Source organism: Talpa occidentalis, unplaced genomic scaffold (assembly GCF_014898055.3).
Source record: "Talpa occidentalis isolate TD23 unplaced genomic scaffold, MPIMG_talOcc4v2.1 talOcc4.5, whole genome shotgun sequence".
Classification (NCBI taxonomy): domain Eukaryota; kingdom Metazoa; phylum Chordata; class Mammalia; order Eulipotyphla; family Talpidae; genus Talpa; species Talpa occidentalis.
The window spans coordinates 126,485,791-126,510,386 of record NW_023604861.1 but is presented as its reverse complement, the minus strand read 5'-3'; the positions used below and the strand labels follow the sequence as shown (position 1 = coordinate 126,510,386).

The 24,596-nt window shown below is 39.7% G+C and overlaps 1 protein-coding gene across 5 annotated transcripts in view; it reads right to left on the bottom strand.

Moving 5' to 3' along the window:
* DTNB (dystrobrevin beta) overlaps positions 1–24,596 on the bottom strand; it is a 192,356-nt gene that overhangs the window by 31,398 nt on the left and 136,362 nt on the right. For all 5 annotated transcript variants that reach the window (XM_037528399.2, XM_037528400.2, XM_054701271.1 and 2 more), the window contains 4 exons: positions 21,142–21,231; positions 16,935–17,022; positions 3,287–3,372; positions 2,340–2,453 (listed from right to left, as the gene is read on the bottom strand). In XM_037528399.2, coding sequence (XP_037384296.1) covers positions 2,340–2,453; positions 3,287–3,372; positions 16,935–17,022; positions 21,142–21,231 — 378 coding nt within the window. The remainder of the gene's footprint in view (positions 1–2,339; positions 2,454–3,286; positions 3,373–16,934; positions 17,023–21,141; positions 21,232–24,596) is intronic.

The window sequence follows — 24,596 nt, the reverse complement described above, 5'->3', positions numbered from 1 at the left end:
CTGAACTCCACAGCCTACAGTTCTCCTTCTCTGTGCTGTGCCTGACCAAATACTGAACAACACCTACATGCAAGGACATGGAAAGGTCTAAAAGAGTAATTCTGAGGGGGGAAATGTCCCAGAAGACTGCATGAAATAACATTTCTGCAAAGTGCAAAGAAGACACACTCTATTATACGTAAATACACACATATTTGATAATACAGTTTAAAAAGCAAGAGAGTGATGAACCAAATTCTGGATGGAGAGGGGCTCTGTGGGGAAGGTGGAAACATGGAAACGGGATAAGGTGGCACTTATACAGATGACATGGCTTTAGCAAGGTGTGAATTCTCAAACAGGATGTGGGTTTATGGGTGTTCATTTTAGCATTATGCTTCATTTATCTCACACTTGTCTCATATATTATTGTAAAAAATAGACCTTGAAAATAATAAGAGGGGAAAAGAGAGTCCAGGTGTTCAATATCATAACCACTAACCCTAGAGATAAAATCTCCTCCGTTGTTTGTTATACTAGCTGGGGGTGGGCAGTTCCTGGATTCAGATATTGACCAACACTAGCAGAATGTGAGATACATACAAACGAATCTTGCCCTTTATGTGTCTTGATAAGAAAAGTTCTTTATATTAATTGAGATGAATTCACCAACTTATTTCATGGTTAGTAATTCCGGAAAATTATTTTCTCTCCCCAAATCCTAAAAAATTCTCCTATATGTTCTTCTACAGTGTTTTGTCTTTATGTTTAACCCATCTGTTTTTTTTCTTTTATTGACATAACATTGCAGTATAACATATAAGTTTCATCATTAAAAAATCAGAATATGTATATACTACATTTGGTGGATTTTTTTTTTAAATACAGTGGGAGGCAGAGAGCCAATATGTTTTATTCATATGCAGAACCAATTGATCTGGCACATCAATTAAATAGTTCCTTTCTCTGGTGAAGCTGCTTTGTTAACTCCTTTCTGCTTTCTCAGGGTGTAGACCCTCCTTGGCCTGAAATTACATTCCTGCTTCTTGCTGCTTGTGTGACATGCCTGGACTCAGCCCTTTACCTACTAAATTTATATTTTTCAGATCCTCCCAGTTTAACTAAGTTCTTCTAGTGATTTTATTTCAAACAACAATTAGACTCAAGTATGATCGCCTTTTGTTCTTATAGATAGCAAAAGTCACTTGTGCCTGAGCTGAGGAGGGGAAGGAGACGATTTGCAGCTTATGCTGATGGCTTAGTTATGCCCTGTTATACTCAGCCTGACTCAGCAGCGTGGTTCTCCCTCCCTTCCTGGTACACCCCACTGGGCCGCAGTACCAGCATGTGAGAGCGGACCACAGAGCAACCAAAACCTCAGTCCAACCAAATTTAGAAACCAAAATGTATATTCAGGAGAATGGGAACCTCTGTATCTAGAATGATTCTTGGCCACACAGTTTAAATTATGACATTTATTGATACAAATCTAAACAGTAGGATAGTTACAGAAAAACAATAATTTCCATTCTCTAGAAAAAGAAGCCATGGTTAAAAAGCTGAATGACCTAAGTCAAAGGTATTCAACTGGGATTCAAGAAAGCCCAGGTGACAACACATTAAGTCAACTGTAGACTATCAAATGTTACAGCCTACACAGAAAGAACCTCCTGTTTGGAAACACAGCAGGCTGGCAAGGATCAGGTCACTCACTGAGTTTCCATATGTCTTCACTTCCAGCTGAGTACACGCACCTCTTTCTAAGATGGATAGTAGCAAAACCCTAGTAACTCTTGATTGGCACGCTCTGGGGTTAAGAGTCAACAGGGAGATGCTCCCATCCCCCCAAAAAGAGCATCCATGTGGGAAGAGCATGCTCTCCACCCCCACTTGGATCCTGCCTTCTCAGTACCTGAAACAGTCTGCTTTATGCTGAAGAGGGAGGGACCCATAACCATGGGGCAAGGGATTTCCACCTGTTTCCACATCTCTGCAGAGGGAACACTCGCTCCTTCACAGGGCCCTGCGTTGAATGTGACATGCAGGAGAATGTGCTCAGAGGATGGGGGGGCACCACCCCTGCCAAGAGCCTGCAGCAATCCCCACTGTAACCACTGCTCCCCCGGCTGTGGAGCTGGGTCTGCCTCTACCTGCCAGTGTGAGGAAGCCTGCAGTTATTGGGGTGATCAATAATGGAACCAAACATCTGAAGCAGCAGCAGAACGGCTGCACTGCTGTGGCTGTTTGTTTCTAACCGGACTCGCTGTATTCATAATCAGAGTCTAGCCCTTGGTCTCCTGAGACACAAGTTTTACAGAGACAGATTATAACTCGGGGAGTGGGGCCGTCTCCCCACTTACCTCAGCAGCCTCAGCTCTGCCAGCAGTGTGGGGTTCTGTTGGGCCTTCTCAGGGGTGGGTTGAGAAGCCTGTTCGTGCTCTAGACGGAGACGCTGAATCTCCTGCAGGATTTCCCTGAAGAGGAAGAGGAAAGACAGCGGCTCAGCACTTCCAGCTCTGGGTTTCCCTGTTAGAAGTCTGTGTTCTCGCAGCAGACGCTTCTACAGCCCCATTCTGATGGCTCCCGAATGACCAAGATGCAAAACGGACTCTTCTTAACGCTTCACTTGCAATTTCCTTAACGAAACCATCCATTGTGGTAAAACAAGTCATAAAAGTACTGTTCTCAAGAACTTGAAAAATCTCCATGAGAGGAAAATGACAATTAGAAAACTGATCTTCTCTGGGGAAGGCAAAGAGAGCTCTTTGCCACTTGATAAGGCAGGCCGCAGGTGCTAACTGCCCCAGGTGTTCCCCTGTCTTTTCTTCCCTGCGCCTCTGAGTGATGATGGCTGCCATCCTACCATGCCCGCACAATCTCCTTGTCCTGGTTCGTTCTACCGTTGAGTGCGCGCGTATGTGATGTCTGGTCTGTATGCCTTACACGGCTTTTTGGTGAAAGACCAGATGGTCACATGCAGCATAATGGCCAGGAAGAGATGACTAGATAGAGTAAAAGGCTCCTGGGAGCAGCAGAGAAAGGACAGTGAGAAGGGAACACACTGTGGCTGGGAGATGGCACAGGGACTAAGAATCAACCTGAGGACACGTGAACAGGGTCTGGGGCTACCAGGATGGGCAGCCTGCAGGGACACACAAGTTGGTGTCCCCGGACATGGCTGCCCTGTATCACCGTGTGAGATCCCCCTTTGCAGCCCAAAGCCAGCTAGGCGGCAAGGAAAACGAAAATCAGATACTCACCCGATAATCCTGGACTTCAGAGACGTTTTTGACCTCTGCATTCTCACCTGTTTTTGTTCTCCAGTTCGGCAATAAGCTGTCTTTGTTGCTTGTTGGCATCAAAGTTAAAGCTCAGGTCAGTGGGTGGACGAGTCTATTGTGAGAAAATAATTTTTTTTTCTGATTCAAATATATCCAGAGTCCTGTACAACAATTCACAGACTGTTGATTTTTAAAAAACAGACTTTTGAGGTATAATTTACATACCATGAATCCACCCATTTTCAGGGTACAATTCAATGAGTCTCAGTAAATTTAAACAGCTGTGCAACCAATCGCTACAGGCCAGTTTTAGAACATTTTATGGCACTATAAAAAATTCCCCTCATGTCAGTTTGTAGTCAACTGCTGTTCCCACCCTTCACTGCTTTCTGTCTAGTTTTGCCTTTTCTGGAAACATCACATGAATGGGATCACTTTCGTTTCTGGCTCACGACTCACCAAGACGTTTTCAAGTTTCATCCGTGTCGATCTAGGAATCAGGAATTTCTTCCTTTTTATTGCCAAATAGTGTCCCATCATCTCCAGCTCTCCCCGCACCTGACTCCCCTACTGCCCACCCACCTCTGATAGCCACAAATCTGATCTCTTTCTCTGAGTTTGGGTTTGCTTTAGATTCCACATATAAAAGCCTACGTGTCTCTCTCTCTCTCTCTCTCTCTCTCTCTCTCTCTCTCTCTCTCTCTCTGTGTGACCTACTTCACTTAAGATAATGCCCTCAAGGTCCAGTTTTTGGCTCTCACTAATGGAGCTACTCAGAAGTTTCATTTACAAGTCTTTGTGATGTTTTCACTTCTCTTTGATAAATACCTCAGAGCAGAATTCCTGAGTTCTATGGTTACTCTGTACTTAACATTTAAGCAATTGTCAAACTCTTTTCCAAAGTGGCCACCCATTGTGCAATGGCATGCAACAGTTTTACAACTCCAGCAACGATGAATGAGGGTTCCAATTTCTCCACATCCTCACCAACAAATGTCATTGTCTTTTTTCTTAGTTTTAACCATCCTAGTGGGGGTGGGGTAAAATATCCATTTGGGGGGTTTTAAAAAATAATTGAGATAAAATTTATGTATCATAAAATTCACCCTTTTAAAGTATACACTTTAAGAATATTTATGAAACCGTGCAGCCATCACCACTAATTCCAGAACACATTCATCACCCACCAAAGAAACCCCACACCCATCAACAGTCACTCCCCATTCACCCATCCCTATTCCCTGACAACTGCTAATCTACCTCCTGTCTCTATGAATGGCCTGTTTTGGATATTTCATATAAATGCAATCATACAATATGTGCTCCTTTATATCTGGCTGCTCCCACTTAGCAAAATGTGTTTAAGGTCCATCTGGGTTGTGCACTTCATTCTATTGCTGAGTAATTTTCCAGTTTAGGAATATACATTTTGGATTGTCCCCTTTTTGGGGGTGCTATTTTGAATAATGCTGCTATGAACATCTGTAGGCAAGGTTCTGTGCCGAGATATGTTTTCATTTCTTTGGGGCATATATCTAAGTGTGCAATTGTTGGGTCACATAGTAACTGCCTTTTAAGGAATTACCAAAATGTTTTCCTAAGTGGCCGCACTATTTTACACTCCTGCCAGCAATGTATGAGTGTCCATCTCCCCCATATCCTTGCCAACGTTTGTTATTGTCCATCTTTTGGCTCACAGTCATCTTGGTGGGTGTGAAGTGGTATCTTATTGTGGATTCAATTTGCATTTCCCTAACTACTAACACGCTGAACACACATTCATGTGTTTAATGTGTATTTGTACATCTTTGGAAAAATCACTGTGGTTTTTGATTTGCCCATCCACAGGTGCTCCTGCCTTATGAATATGAAAGTCAATCAACAAAAAAAACGAGGAAAATGGATGACTAGGTGATGTTTCCCTTTCATTGATTAAACGGAATGAAAGTTCTCCATGAAGACTTGCGGTGACTGAGCCTTACTCTGCACATTCTTGGTTCTGCTCAAAATATGATCTATAATGAAGCAGAAACCTTGTTTTCTGTCAAGAGCTTGAAGATGCAATCATTCTTATCATGTGGCATTTCCTAATAGCACAGCAAATCTGAGTGGGAGGCCTTTTCCAAGTCACAAATATTTTTCTTTCTTGAGAGGGGGAAAAAAAAAATGTGATTTTTCTTCATCCAGAGAAGAGTGGACCAGCAGCCAATTGAGCAAATTTTCTACCTTGTTAACAGTGTCTTGCAAAAGCTTGAGCTGAACCTCAGAAAATGGCCTGCCTGAGACTCACCCTGCTATGAATAATAGATTTCCAATTCTTGAAAAATGGAGTTAAAAACCAATGGCTCCTTGCTAGAGTGGTATCAGAGAGAATTGTGGGTGACGAAATGGGTTCTGAAAAGAACGTGCCTAATAAGATGACACACAAACCCTGTGGTATTTCATTGGAAATGTCTAAAGAGTCTTCAGTTTTGAGTGTCTGACTGTAATGCTGAGGCATCTTTCGAAAAGAACTAAGACTTACTATCAATAGTGATTCCTAACTGGGCAAGAATCTCTGGTATCAAGTAGCATGGTTATTCAAACACAAAGAAGTGGGATTGGAGGATTCAAACCCTGAGGCAGCGATTCCATCTGCAGCAACCTGCTCACCGAGGAACACGTTAATAACGGGGAAATGAGTTACATGGAAACTCTGTACTAGCTTCACAATTACCCCCCCTGTAAACCTAAAGCTGTTCTGTAATTAAGTTTATTAACTTTTACACTTCCTTGGCTACTAAGTGGAAAATTTACTGCAGTGGGATAAGAACAGATGTAGACCAATTAGGAACCCTAGATGTTGCTGCTTACTTGTCATGTAAACCTTGGGTTATTTTATTTTACTATACCTTTATTCCCTTGTCTGCAAAATGGGAATACTGACAGAGAGAGATGTGAAGATGCTCTAGGGATATAATGTAGGTAGTGGCACAATGCTCAACAAATGTGATTATAACTCAAAATAAAATTTCATTGAATAAACTTATTATACACCTTCTTCTGCGAATCTAGCAAGTAGCAGAGCCAGAACTGTAAGTAACTGAAGATAACAAAACACCATGATGCTTACTGATAAGCAAGACTTATGTTTGGGGTTTAGTGAAGCCCTGTAACCTCTGCAGGCATGTTTATATCACTGAAACCCAAGGGCGCTCCCAGCCCAGGGAACAGGGACTGTCGCATCTGGAGCAGGACAGGCCCAGAATAAAACTGGAGCTCAAGGCCTTTTAACTGATTCTGTCTGTGAACACAGCACGTCTGTGGGATGGTCTCCATGCTCTCTGGGAAACACAGTGCCTGTTGTCCCTGTTTCATGATTAGCAAGCTACACGCTAGAATTCATAGATACTTCTGTTGCTATCGATCGAGGTGTATGCTTACGTTATTTGTTGCTAGATGTATTTGCCATTATGTAATCTAATTAAATATCACAAATGCCAATGAGATATGCAACAAAATGAGTGTCGTTTTTTAAATACAAACCAAGGTGAATGAGTTGGAAGACTCAGAGATGAACTTCTAAACTGTCACTGAATTAGTTGAAGGTAAGACCGCTTTTAAGATCTGGAATGTTATAAGGAGGAATTTTGTACTCATTGCAACGCAAGAATTTTTAAGTTCTCATTCCAGGATAAAAGGCTGAAAATGGAGATTGGACTTAAATCATGTGGAGACAAAATGGAGCCCACACTGACCCAGAGAGCTTGATCTTATGTCAAACACACACAAGCACACCCCAAGAAATGTTAAGGAACAAATGTATCATTTTTATAGTTTCCTATTCGAACTTATTGAAAGATGTATTATGAACATTTTAAAACAAATTGAGAGAAAACAGAAATATATTTCCATATACTCACTATGAGCTAGTGCCACATTTGCTTCATCTGTTTCATATTTTCTCAGTATTCTAATGCAAATCCTAAAAACTTCTTGTCCCTTTGCCCCTATATACTTTAGCAGGCACCTCAAAAGATTTTAAACAAGCTTTTCATTAGTTGGTCATTATCTGACCAGGTTCAGATGACAGGGCTCCTACTGAGTACAAGTCATTCAAACGGGGCCTGCTTTAGAAATCCCTTCTTTACCTCCCAACCTAGAAGACCTAAAGGCAAGAAGACTGATTCCTGGGTCCTGAATAGTTCCTGAGTCATGTGGAGTGGGGCCTGTGAAGCTTCAATTCAATGTTAAATTCACTAGGCCTATTCCTTTCATCCTTTTTAAAATGAAAGTACCACATGTAGCAGCCCTATTCTATGAATCTTCTGGGAGTCCAGAGCCAGCTGAACTTTCAGCGAATATCCTGAGGCAACCCTGTATTGAACTAGGCAAGAACCCCACTGGGAACGTTTCCCATGGAGCTCAAAATCCCTTGGGATGGCCTCCTGGGTTGCCATACAATCTGGTGGTGGGAGCAGAGGTAGTATTACTCATGGTATTACTGGGATAATTCACTTGCTTCCAGACTCCTGGATGGTTTAAAGTCTTTCAATTTTCCTTTATTAAAAAAAAAAAATTACCCATTGCAATTTTCTTTTCTTTTTTAACTGGACTGCTTTTTTAATGAGATGGTTAGAAAGACTTCTTCAAAGAATGGGGAATTCAAATCCCCCCAAGTCAATTGGCTCTCAAAACAAACCACCAACTGATAGAAGTGGGATCTGGCTTCCCATTTGTAGCAGCCACTCCACTTGGGCGTGATGATGCAGAAACTTGCTCAGAATTCCAAGACCCCTGTAACCCGCAGCCGTTTGCTCTCTTTGTCAGAAGTCACCACTCACAATATCCCTGAGGGTCTCCCAAAAGGGTATTTGTGGGTTATTTCTTCTGCATGAGATAGCCTGCAGAGGAAGCCAGTCCTTTGGGCCTCTGCTTAAAACCAACAGCCACTGGATAACTGCTGTACTTCAGTAAGGACCAGTCACTGCAAGTTTCTAATGTCACATTCTGAACTAGGCCAATGGCTTCATCCTTGTTGAAGAACCCATTTGGTAAAATTATGCAGTTTTAATAAAGCAATGTCACGTGATAAAAGAACTTTCTCAAAATGTGGACATTAGTAGTTCAATATTAAGTGGGGAATGTGGAATGTCTTCATATTGGCCTCATGTAAGAAAGTAGAATTGGTTCTTTCAAGGACTTTCCTGACCACCTCTGAGGTAGTACACAAAAAACTTACCAGGGCTGATAGGTGACTGAAATGCTGCAGCCTACATCAAACTTAAAGCCAGGGTTGATTTCAATCACAAAAACCTGAAATCTAAGGAAGTACCAGAAAATAATCTCTTCAAAGGGCCTCCCTGGTGGCACAAGGGGTTAAGTCTCAACACTATGAAGCTATCCACAGCCACTGCAGCATGAGTTTGATCCCTGGCCAGGGAACTGACCCACATGGCGCAGCAGACCTCTCCTGTCTTGCCCACTGCTCCCCTCAGCACTGTATTTCAGTAGATCTGCCTGTCCTGTTCCCCACTCTGTCTTGTGAATCCTCTTACTTCCTGCACCTCTGGCCTATACTCCAGCTTTTGTATGCATAAATAAATAACATCTTTTTAAAAATAATCCCTTCAGAGGCCTCCCTGGTGGCGCAAGGGGTTAAGACACGACCTATGAAGCTGTCCGCAGCCGCTGCAGCACGAGTTCGATCCCCCATCCAGGGAGCTACCCACATGGCGCAGCAGACCTCTCCTGACTTACCTGCTGCTCCCCTCAGCAGTGTACTTTGGTCAATCTGCCTGTTCCCCATTCTGTTTCTGGTGAATCCTCTCACCTCCCACACCTCTGGCCTGTATCCCAGCTCTTGTATGCATAAATAAATAAATCTTAAAAAAAATCCCTTCAAAGATACTCATTGCCACGACTACAACAATCATTGGTGTTATGAAGTCATGAAATGGAAATAACCTTTCCTAGAATACTGGAGCAGAGATAAGACATGGTCATATATAGTGCCTGTGGAGATAAGGACACACACCTGTGCAAATTTTTCCTAATTTTTTTTCTCAACCTATTCCAGATCAAGCAGATTTCATAAATAAGGTTTGGTTTTGAACTTTTTTTTTTTAAAAGATTTATTTATTTCTGCATACAAGAGCTGGGGTACAGGCCAGAGATGCGGGGGGTGAGAGAATTCACCAGAGACAGAGTGGGGAACAGAACAGGAAGATTGACCGAAGTACACTGCTGAGGGGAGTGGCAGGCGAGACAGGAGAGGTCTGCTGTGCCATGTGGGTTGCTCCCTGGACGGCTGGGGATTGAACTCGTGCTGCAGAGGCTGCATATTCTCCACAGTGCAGTGCTTAACCCCTTGTGCCACCAGGGAGGCCCTGGTTTTGAACTTTTAAATAAAGCCAGAGATGTAGCTTTTATTTGGTAAACATGACTTAAGTCTCAACATCATGTAGTTTTTGTAGTCCAAAGTGAGCTAATGAGGAGCCTGCAAAGGGCAAAACATGCCCTGTGAGGAAAAGTGAAGCTTTCCCACCAAGCAGGCTGGGGAGAGGGACTTGATGGACCAGCAGAGAAACTAAAATATGGCCTCGTGCATTCTCTCTAAAACCAATGGTTCTTGACTAAAGGGCATGTTTAATCTAAGCATGCAGGTGACACTGGCATATTGCCAGCTTAGAAACACAGCTCTCCATCGGGGTCCTCACATGCTTACACAGTACAGTAGCCTGGAGAACTTAGAAATCCCAGGGCCCAGGCTGTATCCAAGACCAATGAAACCAATCTGGCAGTGAGGACCAAAGGAAATGTTCCTAAAACACCCAGCACAGGACTATAGAGAGGCACAAGTTACCTCCTAAATGGTAACTTGTTTCTAATCCTGTTTTTAGGTTAAAGGAGGTAGGGTAACCTCTGGAGACAAAAGTCCCCTCAAATGCCACAGAAATATAAACTGGATGAGTTTAGGAGATAAAAAGGGATTGCTTAAAAGGTAAATAATAATAAAATATCTAACAATGAATACAACTGCTAGCTTGAGTGATGAAGACGTTGAGGGGAGAGCAATGAACGGCAGGAAAAGAGGGATCAGAGGATTTTATCCTAAGAGTTACAGCTTTAATATTTGATAATGAAGGCTCCAAAAAGCGGGATCCCTTTACTATCCCATAAACACAAGACAGGGCGGTGCCTTTAATCCTGGGAAGGACAAGGTACATCCACCTTCCTGTTACCTGAGCATTCTCTTAGGCTGAGGTGATCTCACAGAGCTCCAGCACCCTTCGGAGATGAAGACATATCTGAAAAATGTAGGATAAGAAAAGAGACCTTTCAGGTACTTCTGGGGCCTCCTAAAAAGAGACTGGAGGCCTCTCACCTCTGTGCACCTGGCAGGATGAGTTCCAGGAAGATGTGCCTGGTCTCGACTTTCTCTTCCACCCCAGGGGGCCACGGGCACCATTCCAACCTCACTCAGACCAAATGGTGGGTCGTGGATTCTCTAACTCAGTGTTTTTAGGTGGCTTCTGAGCTATAGTGGTCAATCAGAAGATTGTTATGTTTTCTTTTTAAAATTAAAATCAACAGCCCCTACGGACAGAGATTCTGATAGAGCACAATGCCAAGAATCTATATATTTGCTAAATGCTTCATGCATAATTATAATGTGGAGCCAAGTTTGACGATGACGATTTTATGGAGCTTTGAGTTATTAAGTGTGTATAAAACACCACATGGATACTGTTAATCTGTAATTCTAAGAAGGCATAAGGATGGTGCATGCCTGAACAGCAGACACAGTGATGAGGCTGTGAAGGCTGGAACTGTGCTATCTGCAAAAACCTCAAAAATGTATACATATTAGGTAGTATGACATCAGGCAAGGACTTCCCCTTACTTTAACTATTTCACGGAAGTTTTTCATACTGAGCTTTACATTTCTTCATAAAGAAAAAACTTTAAAGATTAGCAAAAAGAAAATGTAATGATACCTAAGGCTGGTGGTTTCTGCTGAGACTTTAAGAATTTGCTGTAATTACTATGATTTACCACATAATGTATTTTTTTTTGAAAAGGGGAATTCAGGAAAACTAATGAGTTCTCTTGGCTCATCTCAGCAAACTAATTTCCAATTTCCAATGGCCAATGGCCCCGGTGCAGAAGCACATTTTAGGGTGTAGTGCTGGCTACTAAAATGATTTAATAGCCTTTCTTCATGGAAGAAGGTTTTGAAAAAAGATCAATACAAAGTGTATCTTGCAGGCTATAAATAAATTGTTTTGAGCACTATACCCACTTTATGCAAAGTACTTTTATCAGTGAAAGATTAGAGGATTAGAAGTCCTGTGTTTAAGAGAAATCTAGTCAAGAATCATCCTTCCCGAGAGGCCCAATATTTATAAAATATCACATTTTGGAAGCAAACCAAAGATGAAAAGGCCCATAACACTATTCAGTCTCAAGACCATTCTATAAAGTATCATTTTCATTTAAAGAAATGGAGTCAGGTGTAAACAGATATCTTCTTTGCAGTAAAGGACGAGTAGGGTAGCTTTTTCAGAGTCAAATGCCTTTGTGCTTTTTAATTTACACTATTTAAAAGTACTATGTAAAGTAACAAGGCTATATAACTGTATTAAATAGACCTAATTTTAAAACCAACTATCATGCTGTTCATCTTAACAAATGTAACTGGTTTTACTTATAACTTTTTTTTTTAAGATTTATTTATTTATGCATACAAGAGCTGGAGTACAGGCCAGAGGTGTGGGGGGTGAGAGGACTCACCAGAGACAGAGTGGGGAACAGAACAGGCAGACTGACTGAAACACACTGCTGAGGGGAGCAGTGGGCGTGTCAGGAGAGGTCTGCTGCGCCATGTGGGTTGCTCCCTGGCCGGGGATCAAACTTGTGCTACAGAGGCTGCAGATTGCTTCATAGTGCGGTGCTTAACCCCTCGCGCCACCAGGGAGGCCCTACTTATAACTTTTAACTTCTAAAATAATTCAAACAGTTGTGACTGACTAGGGGCAAATATAAGGTTAATTACACAGAACTCTTCTGTTTCCCAGATTTCCCCTCTTACTCTGTTTCATCTCATGAACCTTTTGAGTTACAGTATAGACCCAGATGTATCACCTAATATTAGATCCTTCCGGAAATATTTTCAAGTCTAAACAAATCCAAAGAAGTAAATTACTTTCTCTGGGAGAAACGAAGCAAGAATTCACAGACAATTAAAACTCTGCCTCTCTATGAGGGAGTAAACATAAATTGGTACCCATTTCTACATAGTTTGTAGGACACGGTCCTAAAAGATCTGGCATGGTTGTGCCTCATTTCCAGCTTTCCACTTTGCAAATGACAGGATTTTGCCAATGCATCTCATGACAATTAAAATCTAAGCACAGAACAAGAATGGCAGTATCAGTAGCTTTGGGGTTACTTTGGGTTTTAGTCCTTTTTAGTTACCAGGAAATTAAATCCTATTCTACCTGTTTTCAGATTCCGATTGAAGTAACACTTTCTCACAGAAGCCATCTCTTACTTTCTGGCATAGAAATAGAAATACCGCTCTGTCTTTTTCCTCCATTGCACTTGATTATTCATATTTATGTTTAATAATGAGATTATCTGTCAAATGCTTGTCTCTCTCACTAGAGTGTCCCATGAGGGCAGGAATCATTTGTTCATCCTAGTAACCAATCAGGCACATCACAAAAACAAAATAAACATTTGCTTAATGAATAAAGTGAATGTACATGTGGAAGGGAGGTGGTCTGGGTATTAAAATGTATATAACTCTTCAAGAAAAGTAAAAGGTTGAAAAAAAGAAGGAAATGTTTTATTATGAATTCTTTCAAAACTACAAGAGACATGAAGTAAATCCCTGAGGAACCACTGATCAGGCTTAGTCTATCAGTGGGGTGTGTATGTGTGTGTGTGTGTACGCGTTTAATGGTTTGTGAGTCCCATAACCTCTCAAAAACCCTTTGCTTACCCCCAAGGTTATGAAGATAATTTTTTTTTAAAAAAAGACATTTAATTATTTATGGATAGAAGAACTGGGGTGTAGGCTAGAGGTGTGGGGGGTGAGAGGATTCACCAGAAACAGAGTAGGGAGTAAAACAGGCAGATTTACTGAAATACATTGCTAAGTGGAGCAGCGGGTGAGACAGGAGAGGTCTGCTGCTCTGTATGTGGGTTAGTTCCCTGGCCAGGAATTAAACTCAGGCTATAGTAGGGATGGTGCTGAGACTTAACCCCTAGGCCACAGGGAAGCCCAAGATAATTTTCTATGCTTTCTTTCAGTAGCTTTAGCTTTTATTTTTAAGATTATGATAGATTTCCAGTTCATTTTTATGTATGGTGTGAGGTAAAGATTGTGATCCTTTTTTTTCCACGGATATGTGTATACACACATATACACACACAAACACACACACTTGTTCCAGTAGCATTTATCAAAAACATTATCCTTTCCCAATTGAACTGCTTTTGTGCTCTCGTTAAAAGTCATTTGACTCCACATGTGTGAGTCCATTTTATGGATGCTCTACTCCATTCCCTTGATTTGTTTACCCTTTTGTTAATATCACTTCATTTTCTTTCCAATTTTATTTATCTCCGATAAAATTGGAGATGTAATTGACATGACATTGTATAAGTTACCATATGCAACAAAATGATCCGATATACATCACACTGTGATTACCACAGTAAGTTTAATTAACATATCAGTTAACATCTACCACACTTTCTTGATTACTGTGGCTTTCAAGTAAATCTTGATGCCAAATAGAATTATGTTCTCCAACTCTGTTCTTCTTTTTTTCAAGACTACTGAATTATTCTAAGTCCTTTAATCTTCCAAACATTTTAAAATCAGTTGGTCAATTTCTATACAAAAAAAGTTTATTGGGATTGTGATTGCTATTGAATCTATAAATCAATTTTGGAAAAGCTGCCATTTTAACAATATTGACTCTTTCAATGCATAAATATGGTATATCTCTCCATTTATTTAGGTTTTTTTCCCCAATTTCTCTTAGCAATGTATAAAACACTGCTAAATTTTTAGTTTTGAACATCTTTCATTAAATTTAGCCATATGAATTTGATGTTGTTAATGTTTTTTTTTTTTTTAAATTTTTTTTTTTTTTAATAGAGGCATGTTTTATTTATTTATTTATTTGTTTTGTATGTTTGTTTGTTTTGTTTATACATGCACTGGGTACAGTCAGAAGCACGGGAGGGCGAGAGAATTCACCAGAGCCAGAGCGGGGAGCAGAGCAGGCAGAAGGACCGAAGTACACTGCTGAGGGGAGCAGTGGGCGGCAGGAGAGGTCTGCGCGCCATGTGGGACCCTCCTCCGGTGGCCGGGGAGCAGCCAGGGATCGAACCGGCGCCGCAGAGGCTGCAGGCAGCTTAGCAACCCAGCGCTCAACCGCTGCGCCACCGGGGAGGCCCTGATGTTGTTAATGTTAATGGTATTTGTTAATGATAATTTTGTTAAGTTTTTCTATTTGTTCATTGCTATACATAAAAATACAATTGATTTTTATATACTTCGTATTTTTTAACACTACCATAAATTCACATATCTAGTCTAGATTTATAGATCTTAGGAATTTTTAAACACAATCAGGTCATCTGCAAATAAAGACAACTTCACATTCTTTTTATGTCCTTCTTATCATGTTGCACTGGCTAGGACTTCCACACCATTTTGAATTAAGGTGGTGAAAGTGGGCATATTTGTCTCATTCTCAATTCAAGGGGAGAATGTTACAAAATCTAACTTTTAAATGTGCTATTGGTTGTTTTTTGTAGGTGGTCTTTACCATGTAGAAGAAGTTTATTCTATTCCTAATATATTAAGAAATTTTATCACAAATAGGTATTGTATTTTGTCAATTACATATTGCTGGATTCAATTTGCTAATATTTTTAAAGGATTTTTGCATCTACATTCATGAGAGAATATTATCATCAATTTTCTTTCTTCTTCTTCTTTTTTTTTTTTGGTAATGTCTTGGCAATGCTTTGGTGTTGGGTTTTAGTGGCCTGGTAAAATGACTTAGAAAATATTCCTTTATCTATTTCCTGAAAGAATTTGTGTCATATTACTATTATTTCTTCCTTAAATATATAAAAATATGGAAGTGCAGTCATTTGGGCATGATTCATTTTACCAGGTTGCTAAAACCCAACACCAAAGCATTCCAAGTACATTACCAAAAAAAAGAAGAAAAAAGAAAGAAAATTTATGGTCATATTCTCTCATGAACATAGATGCAAAAATCCTTAACAAAATACTAGCAAACTGAATCCAGCAATATGTAATTGACAAAACACAATACCTATTTGTGATAAAATTTCTTTGTGGGAAGTTAATTATAAATTCAATTTCTTTAACAGATTTAGAACTACCTAGATTTTCTACTTATTTTTATATCTATTTTATTAATTTATGTCTTTTGATGGATTTGTCTATTTCATATAGGCTGTCAAATTTATAGGCAAACAGTTGCTCAAAGGATTCCCTTATCACACTTATAGTAGGATCTGTAGGGTCCTACTGTAGGATCTGTAGTGGTGTCCCTTCTTTTTCATTCATGACATTGGTAATTTGTGTTTTCCTTCTCCCCTTTTTCTTTTTTTTTTTTTTAATTTTATTTTTATATTACCCCATACAATTGCAATGCCCCATTCTGACCCCAATCCTTCCCCTCCCGCCCCCCACCCCCCAAAAAGTGTCTCTGGTTCATAGTTTTTTGTTGATTTTGATTTTCACTTTCTTATATTCATTTTCCTGGTCCCTTATTTAAGTTTTCTAGATTCCTGCTATGAGTGAGACCATCCGGTATTTTTCTTTTTCTTTTTGGCTTATTTCGCTGAGCATGATCCCTTCCAGCGCCATCCATGTTGCTGCAAATTGCATGTGTTTATCTTTTTTGAATGCTGAGTAGTATTCCATGGTATATATGTACCACATCTTCTTGATCCAGTCATCTATTTTTGGGCATTTGGGTTGTTTCCAAAGCTTAGCTATTGTAAACAGTGCTGCTATAAACATAGGGGTGCAGGTGCTCTTTGGAATTGATGTTTCTGTGTCCTTTTCTCCCCTTTTTCTTGATCAGGATTTCTAGGGTCTAAATTGAAACAACAACAAAAAAACCCCAAATTCTGGCTCACTGACTTTCCTTTCCTTTTCTTTTTCTTTTAAGATTTATTTATTTATTTATTTATACAAGCACTGGGTACAGTCAGAAATGCGGGAGGGTGAGAGAATTCACCAGAGCCAGAGCGGGGAACAGAACAGGCAGACTGATGAAATACACTGCTGAGGGGAGCAGCAGGCACGGCAGGAGAGGTCTGTCGCACCATGTGGGACCCTTGCCGGTGGCTGGGGATCGAACCGGTGCTGCAGAGGCTGCAGGCAGCTTTGCAGCACAGTGCTCAACCACTGTGCCACCAGGGGAGGCCCTGACTTTCCTTTCTTGATTCATTTTTTAAAGAAAGAAGAAAACACAGATAAAGGTCACTGCAATCCCTTAACCCCACTCCTCTCCTTCTGTCCCTGAGGTACCTAATCTCCTGAGTTTCGAATTTACTGTTCCCCTATCCTTTATATATTATTTAATGTTGATTTCTATTTCTCACTGGGAATGTCTATTTACTTACCACGTTTCCTGCCTCTGCAGCCAGTCGGGCGGCATAACGAGCTATAAGCCGGTGTTCCTCATCCAGTCGGCTAGGACTGTCCAGGACACTGCCAAGGAGATAAAAATTCAATAGGTGTCTATAAAACATCCCCTACACTTGCTTATCCCTCAGAAAAAAAGATGGGAGAAAAGCTTATAAAAAAGAATGGTAACAAAAGAAATGGAGGCCTGAGTCACAGATACTAATGGTCTTCTGAGATAAATGGAATTCAGAGAAATGACGAAGCCACTGATGCCATTTCTCCTTTGCAGCTTTGCCCCATTGCTCCTATTCCATCAAAGGGAGCACTTCCTTTTGAATATGAGGGTTGAGAAAAGATAGGGTATCTACAAAGTCCGAGAGAGGGATTTCTAATAAAATGTTTTGGAAAAAAAGCTCATGACATTTAGACACAGGTTTTGGATTCCAAAAGCATTATAAAAAATAAAGGTTGATAAATATATTTAACACTGGCTGAGCAGAACTGAGGAACGCTGGCAAGAGCAGGCCCAATATATTGTGAAGTTGAGAAAGATTTCATGGTATCAAACATTCCCTTTCAAAGTCTCTTTCTATACTTTTACCATGTGTGTTCCACAACCAGAGGCCCAATTTAGAGCGGATCAATTAAGTCCATTACTCCTTGACAAGAGTACTAACACTCTACAAATTTAAAGAATCCCCTCAAATAGGACATCAGATAATGCCCCACCTGGAAGGAAAAAGGGCTCTGGAATAATAAGCCAGCTCTGTATATGAGATACTAATATGGAACTTTTGACTGATTATGAAAAACTAATTTAGTATGCTTCTATTTATACTAATATCAGCTGCTATTTATCCATGTTAGGGAGTTGCTAGACTAATTGGGAGGGTGGCTACATGATTTTTTTGTTTACATTTGGCATATGCTTATAGACAACAGTGATGATGATGGTTGACTGACAGAGAGGGGTGTTGTGGCTTGCATCTCTTCTGGTTCTAGGTTTATGGAGTCCAATAACTCTTGATTGGCATTTAGCAGTATGACAAATAAAGTGAAAAAACTTAAAAGACATGAGTTAACACTCATCGAACCTTGTTATAATACCAAGGGAAAACTGGGAAGGATGAATTTAATCAATGAAGCTCCCTCTGACATTTTTGTGTACAGAATCCATTGTATTTTTTTATGAATTATTTTATTTTATATAATTCTTACATCATTTTTCATTTTTGCATAATATATGCATTTTTATTTCGGTTATATTCCCCATAAAATTCCCACCCCCTTTTTCTGACCCTAATCCCTCTTCTCCTCCCCCACCCCTCACTATAGTGTGTCTCTGGTCTATAGTTGCTTCTGATTTTGATTTTTACTTTGTATTAAATAGTCTTTTTCCTGGTCCCTTATTTAAGTTTTCTAAATTCCTGCTATGAGTGGTCTCCATCCAGTATTTTTCTTTTTCTTTCTGGCTTATTTCGCTGAGCATGATCCCTTCCAGCGCCATCCATGTTGCTGCAAATTGCACAAGTTTATCTTTTCTGATTGCTGAGTAATATTCCATGGTGTATATGTACCACATCTTCTTGATCCAGTCATCTATTTTTGGGCATTTGGGTTGTTTCCATAGCTTAGCTATTGTAAATAGTGCTGCTATAAACATAGGGATGCAGGTTTCCCTTTGAATTAATGTTTCTGTGTCCTTTGGGTAAATACCTAGGAGTGGAGTTGCTGGATCATATGGAAGCTCTATCTTTAGTAGGTCAAGAAATCTCCATACAGCTTTCCATAGGAATCCACTGTATTTTTCCTAGATTATGTTTTCACTTTTCTGTATTTCCATATTTGTGTTTAATCCTTGAAGTTTAACTTGTTTTTTCTTCTAGGAGGGATTTCTTTCTTTTTTTTTTTTTTTTGTAAGATGTGCTTTAAATCTTCTGCCTATGCTACTTCTCAATACTTTATAATTTTAGGTTTGTAAATGTCAGTCTCCTGCATGTATAATCACTCTCTCAAAAGTTAATTTGTCATAAGAACATGTTATTTGTATATTTATCACATAGTGAAAAACAATTTTAATACCTTAGGGTCAATGCCCTAAGTCAGGGCTAAACTAAATTTTTTTCTGTAAATGTGTTTGTCTGAAATAAGAAAACTACCCTTACCTTTGAAACAAAGCAAAAATGAACATTAACAATACAAGTAGTTAATATTATAAAGGGACTGGCAGCCTAAGAAGTGGGACCTAAAGTGGCTGACCTGTTTTTTGGCAAGGAATACAATAGGTTCCTATGTGCGAAAAAACTCCTCCTTATCCATCACATTCCATCTCCATAGGAAGGTTAAGCCCATTTGTCATTTACACCTGCACACCACGGATGATTTGGTCGCTTTAATTAGTTATGCTTTCTAGCCAAAAACTAGAACTTTATGTATGTTGATGATAGGTTTAAGGTCAATGAAAATTGCCAGGGAATTAGAATGGTTCCTTATTCTTCTGCTTGAGCTGATTTTCATTTCTAGAATTAACCAGAAAATTTGTGACTATTTCACGTATTAAGCTCAGTACCTTAGACTACAAATGAAGAAGAGATGCAGTACTCACCTATCCTCATGTTCTCCCAGGGCTCCTGGCCACAATTCTTGCTCAGGGAGCCAATTCTTAAGCATGAGACTTGAGGATCTTGACTAAATCTACCATAAGTCTTCTTATAATGAGATATAGGGTAATAGCCTAACATTCTGCTGCTATTTTCCCCATGGAAAGTTTAATCACTTGGACAATTGCCCTACTGATAATAAGTAAGCTGTCCTGCCAGGTCTGGGCAGGACAGGGGCTGGGGCAGAGTGCACAGAAGTCATCAGTTGGATAAGGAGACAATCTGTGATAGGATGGACAATTATTAGACCCTTCTTTCCTTCCCACAGGATATGCTGATCAAGCATATTTAAGAGGTAGAAGAACCTAAAGTTTCTCTAAACCTTTGAAAATACTAGAAAGTAATAAATAACAATCTATTTAGTCATAGTAGGAAAACCATGGGAAAATGTATTGAGTATAATAAAAATATTCCTTTTCACATATATATGATATATATATATAGAGAGAGATAGATATTATTAATTTATTCTTCTGTTAGCATGAGGATGGTCAAATAACCTTCCAATATAGCCATGGCATGTTATGGACAAAACTTAGATGAAGATTTAAGTCTCCAGCTTCTCATGTGTTTAGTTTATAAATTATGGTTTTCTCACTAAGGATAAGAATCTCAAGTAGTTTGGCATATTCTCGGCTGCTATATAGAGGGGAGGAATGGCTTTAGGTTATTCACCTGCGATTTTTCCTGTAGAATGGTGGTGGGGTGGGCATGGAGTAGGCAGGTAGCTTTGAATCTACCTGAGTATAATAGCACTTTGGTTAACACCAAAGGGTTAACTTTGTTGTAGTTAGCAATTATCAAGCATTCTCCCATCCTAACCCATTGAGGGACAAGTCATATTCCTATATTAATAGCAAGTTAGCACCACAGTAGTTTTCAGGGAAAGGGTATGTGAGGGTTATCATCTGAGGAGGTATATATAGTTTGGGGAAAAAGCCTCAGGTAATAATGATTCAATACCACTATTGATAACCACTAAATAATCTACAATAACACAACAATTGGGGAAAAGAGACAATGGTGAAGTTATAATAGGGTGATGGTATTAAAGCCCCCAGATTAGATAAAATGAAGTATCTGTGGACTGATTAACCTTCAGCTTTGAAGGTCAATAGGAAGATTTCATTATTAGGTAAGAATGAACAGGAAGAATTGTATGGGGAATATAACAATAAAATTTATAAAAAAAAAAAAAAAAAAAAAAAGAATGAACAGGAAGAGGTTGCATCGAATACCTCAGTGAACGTACATCTTTGGGACTGCACATTTGTCTGAGGCTTATATGCTTTTTAGGTGTAAGCTAAAGAAAGTGGAGAACTTTCAACTATATGCTTTGGTGCGTGTCTGGCCTTGGCAAGGCTCCTTCTTCTTCAGCAGTGAATGTTTCAGCAATTATTTAAACTCTGCCAAGCATAGTTGGTAGCTTCTCAAGAAAAACCCCACATGCAGAGCTCTTCCAACGGGCACCCTGGTAACGCAGCTCTCCCTCCCCGCCATCAGCCCTTGGCTGCCCGCCTGTCACCGCTGCTCTACCACTGACCGTGCACAGTGCTGCAGACGGGCCACATAGGAGGCAATCAGCGCATGCTCATCGGCCCAGTGTCCTGTCTCACACTGGCTATACTGTAACCTGGGAACAATGGAGGCAAAGACAGCAAGCACGACACAAACACATACAGAGCGAGAGATGAACATGGATTAAAATGGGCAACTTTAAAGAAAAATAGAAAATAATAACAAATCATGATAAGGAAAACAATTTAAAAAAAAAAACCACAATGCCTAATGGAACATATGATATTAGACCATAGCAAATACATTTCACAGATTCTCTGAACAAAAGAGTCCTTCTAGAGACGGCTCTGGCCGACTGAGTCTATAGCCCTTGAGAACAAGAAACCAAGGAGGAGTCACCTGGAGCTTTGCCCAACCAGTTCTGTCCAGATTCTGGGTCCTGGGAGGGAATGGCCCCGGCCCGGAAAACCGAAGCAGAGAGGGCCGACGTCACATCAGCAAGTGGCCCCCCTCATGTGTTCACAGCTTCTGTCTACATGTAAGAGTTTTCAGTGTGACCTCATGACACAGTATAACCTTCCTTATTTGTATAAGGATACTGTCTTCAGCATCTTTCTACTTTCTTCCATATAAAATCGGTACGTCAAGCAAACTTGATAGAATTATACCTAATTGTAAGACCACACTGTGCACATTCCGAGTGAGATTTCTGATAGATTCATTGACAGTCCTTAAGACATGACCTTCTTTTTGAAACATTTAATTATAGAAATGTTAAAAACATGCACAAAATAGAGTATTTTAATGACTGCCTCTCATATACCCATAACCAAACTTCAGCAAAAATCAACATACTGGGCCTCCCTGGTGGCGCATCATAAGTATCAGCACTATGAAGCTGTCCGCAGCCACTGTAGCACGAGTTCGAGCCCCTGCCAGGGAGCTGACCCATATGGCGTGGCAGACCTCTCCTGTCTTGCCCACTGCTCCCCTCAGCAGTGTATTTCAATCTACCTCTTCTGCTCCCCACACTATCTCTAGTGAATCCTCTCATTCCCTGTACCTCTGGTTTGCACCCCAGTTCTTGCATGCATAACTAAAATAAAATCTTTTAAAAAATCAACATTCTGTTCATTTGTTTCACCTATTCTTTCTCCCCCAACTTTTTATGCCGGAAGGGTGGCAATTTATTATTTCACCCAGGAATAATTGAGCCTGTACCTTATCAGAGAGTGAAAAACATTTACATAACCTCAATGCCATTACCACATCTGAAAAAATTAACAAAAACTCTCAAACCTCAGTCCATCTGAAAATTTCCTCAAATCTTTAAAAAACATCTTTTCATAGTTAAAGTCAAGATCTAAACAAGGTCCACTCTTTGCAGTTGGTTGATTTGGGGTTTTTTGTTTGTTGGTATGTTTCTTATTTTAATCTGTAACTGTTCTTCCTTTTCCCTGTTTCTCTCATGTCATTTATTTGTGAAGAAAACAGGTTTCTCTGTAGCATACTTTACATTCTGGATTTGACTGATTGTTTCCTGTGGTATCATTTGTTTTTCTATCCCCTGTGGTTAGATCTAGATGCTTGATCAAAGTTTTTACTTTTGTTTTTGAGAAAGAACTAGAATTCATCATGGGTAATAAGGTACACTTATTAATCAAATAGGAGGCACGTAATAGAATGAAATGTAAATGTGGATTCTGATGTCATTGGTTATATCTCTATTATAAAATCTCTTACCGACTTTCACCTAAAGGTTTCAGTATTTACTGAAGATTTTTGCTTAGAGTCACTATTTCATTAGGAGTTGCCAAATGTTGATTTTCCCAATTTTATCATCTTTTTTGCAATTTCTGCAATCTACCAGTTTCATCTGTTTATCTAGAAACACTGTTCATTCAGCAAAGGTTAAACAAATACTTGATTCAAAAATAAAAATTTTTTCCCTCCCCAGATTGCTCTGTCTCCAGTTCTACCCTCTGGGCAGCCCACAACAGCAGCAGACAGCTACATGTGCACAGCCCCAGAGCTGTAAAATGGGGGGCTGGGCCAGGATGGTCGGAGGGCAACTCTCACCTGGTCCCCACATTAGCTTGTACCTCAAAGAGCACATTTCGCAACTAAATTGACATGATTTTATTTAACAAATTCCAGAGAGATGAGTTAGCAACCTAGCAACCTCTGATGGTTACCAAGGAGTTTTCTTCAGTATCGTTATGAATGGATAGATTTCTGTGTATCTCATTCAATCCCCTGCAGTCATCTTCTGGATGCTCAGATTGTTCTGTCTTATACATGTCCTGTCTCACACTTGGCATCAACCATTCCCTGAGGGATTCCAGTTTCTCTGTGCTGGGAAAGAGTATGTAGAGACCATAGTCAGGGTACCTGTATGCTCACTGCTTCTGGATATCACTGCTTCTAGGATTTTTCAGTGGATAGAGCTAGGAGATGTACACCCTTTAGAAACAAGAATAATAAGTTCTTTCAGTACTTTCAGATGTCTTTCCATTTTCTTCTAGCTCAGTGTTTTTAACGAGAAGTCTTTGAATAATCTTATTTTTGCTTCCTTATATTTAATATGTCTCCCCCCAACTGCTTTAAATATCTTCTTTATTGTTATTTTTTCAAAATTTGATTGTCATGTCTCTTGGTCTGTTTTTCTCTGTGTTTATCCTGCTTACAGTTTATTGAGCTTCTTGAATTTGTAGGCTTATAGTTTTCTTTTTTTTTTCCAATTTGGAAAAATTATTTCTTTAAATATTTTCTCCCTCCTCTGTTAGACTGCTTGATATTGTTCAGGAGTCAATGAAGCTCTGTTTGCTTTCTACCATTTTCCTCCGTGTGCCTCATTTTTGGGTAGTTTGTGTTAAAGTTCAGTGGGCTTTTCTTCTGCAATTTCTGATCTACTATTAAGTTCAATGAATTTTTCACCTCAGGCATTATTCCTTTCAACTTGAGAAGTTTTACTTTTTCATTTAAATCTTTTTATTGAGGTAGACTATATATATGCAGAAAGTTCCAATTACATTTACACTTGGTTCTTTTTCCTTTCATTTTTCTCCTTATGTTTCCTATTTCCTTTATATTTTTGATGTTTACCTCTTACATTTTTTAAACCTACATCTGCTAATTATAACATGTCTGTATTTCTGGCTCTGTTTATATTGACTACTTTTCTCCTGCTTTCTTCCTAAATCTTCTAGTTTTTTACTGGATAATAGAAATTGTGACTATTATTTTGTTACATGAAAACATCTCCCTCTAAAGAATCTGGTAGTTGGTTAGTTTACCTGTGGACAAATTGACCCTTTTCAGAAAGGATTGCTGTTAAAGTTTTATCAGTGTAGATCTAGAGTATTTTTCCAGGGCTATCCGTGTTCAATGGTCTTTCTACTCTGGTTAGTTGGAATTCAGACAACTGGATCCACTTTCATATCCCCAGGAAAGGTTCTTTCCCAGTAGTTCTTTGCTGGT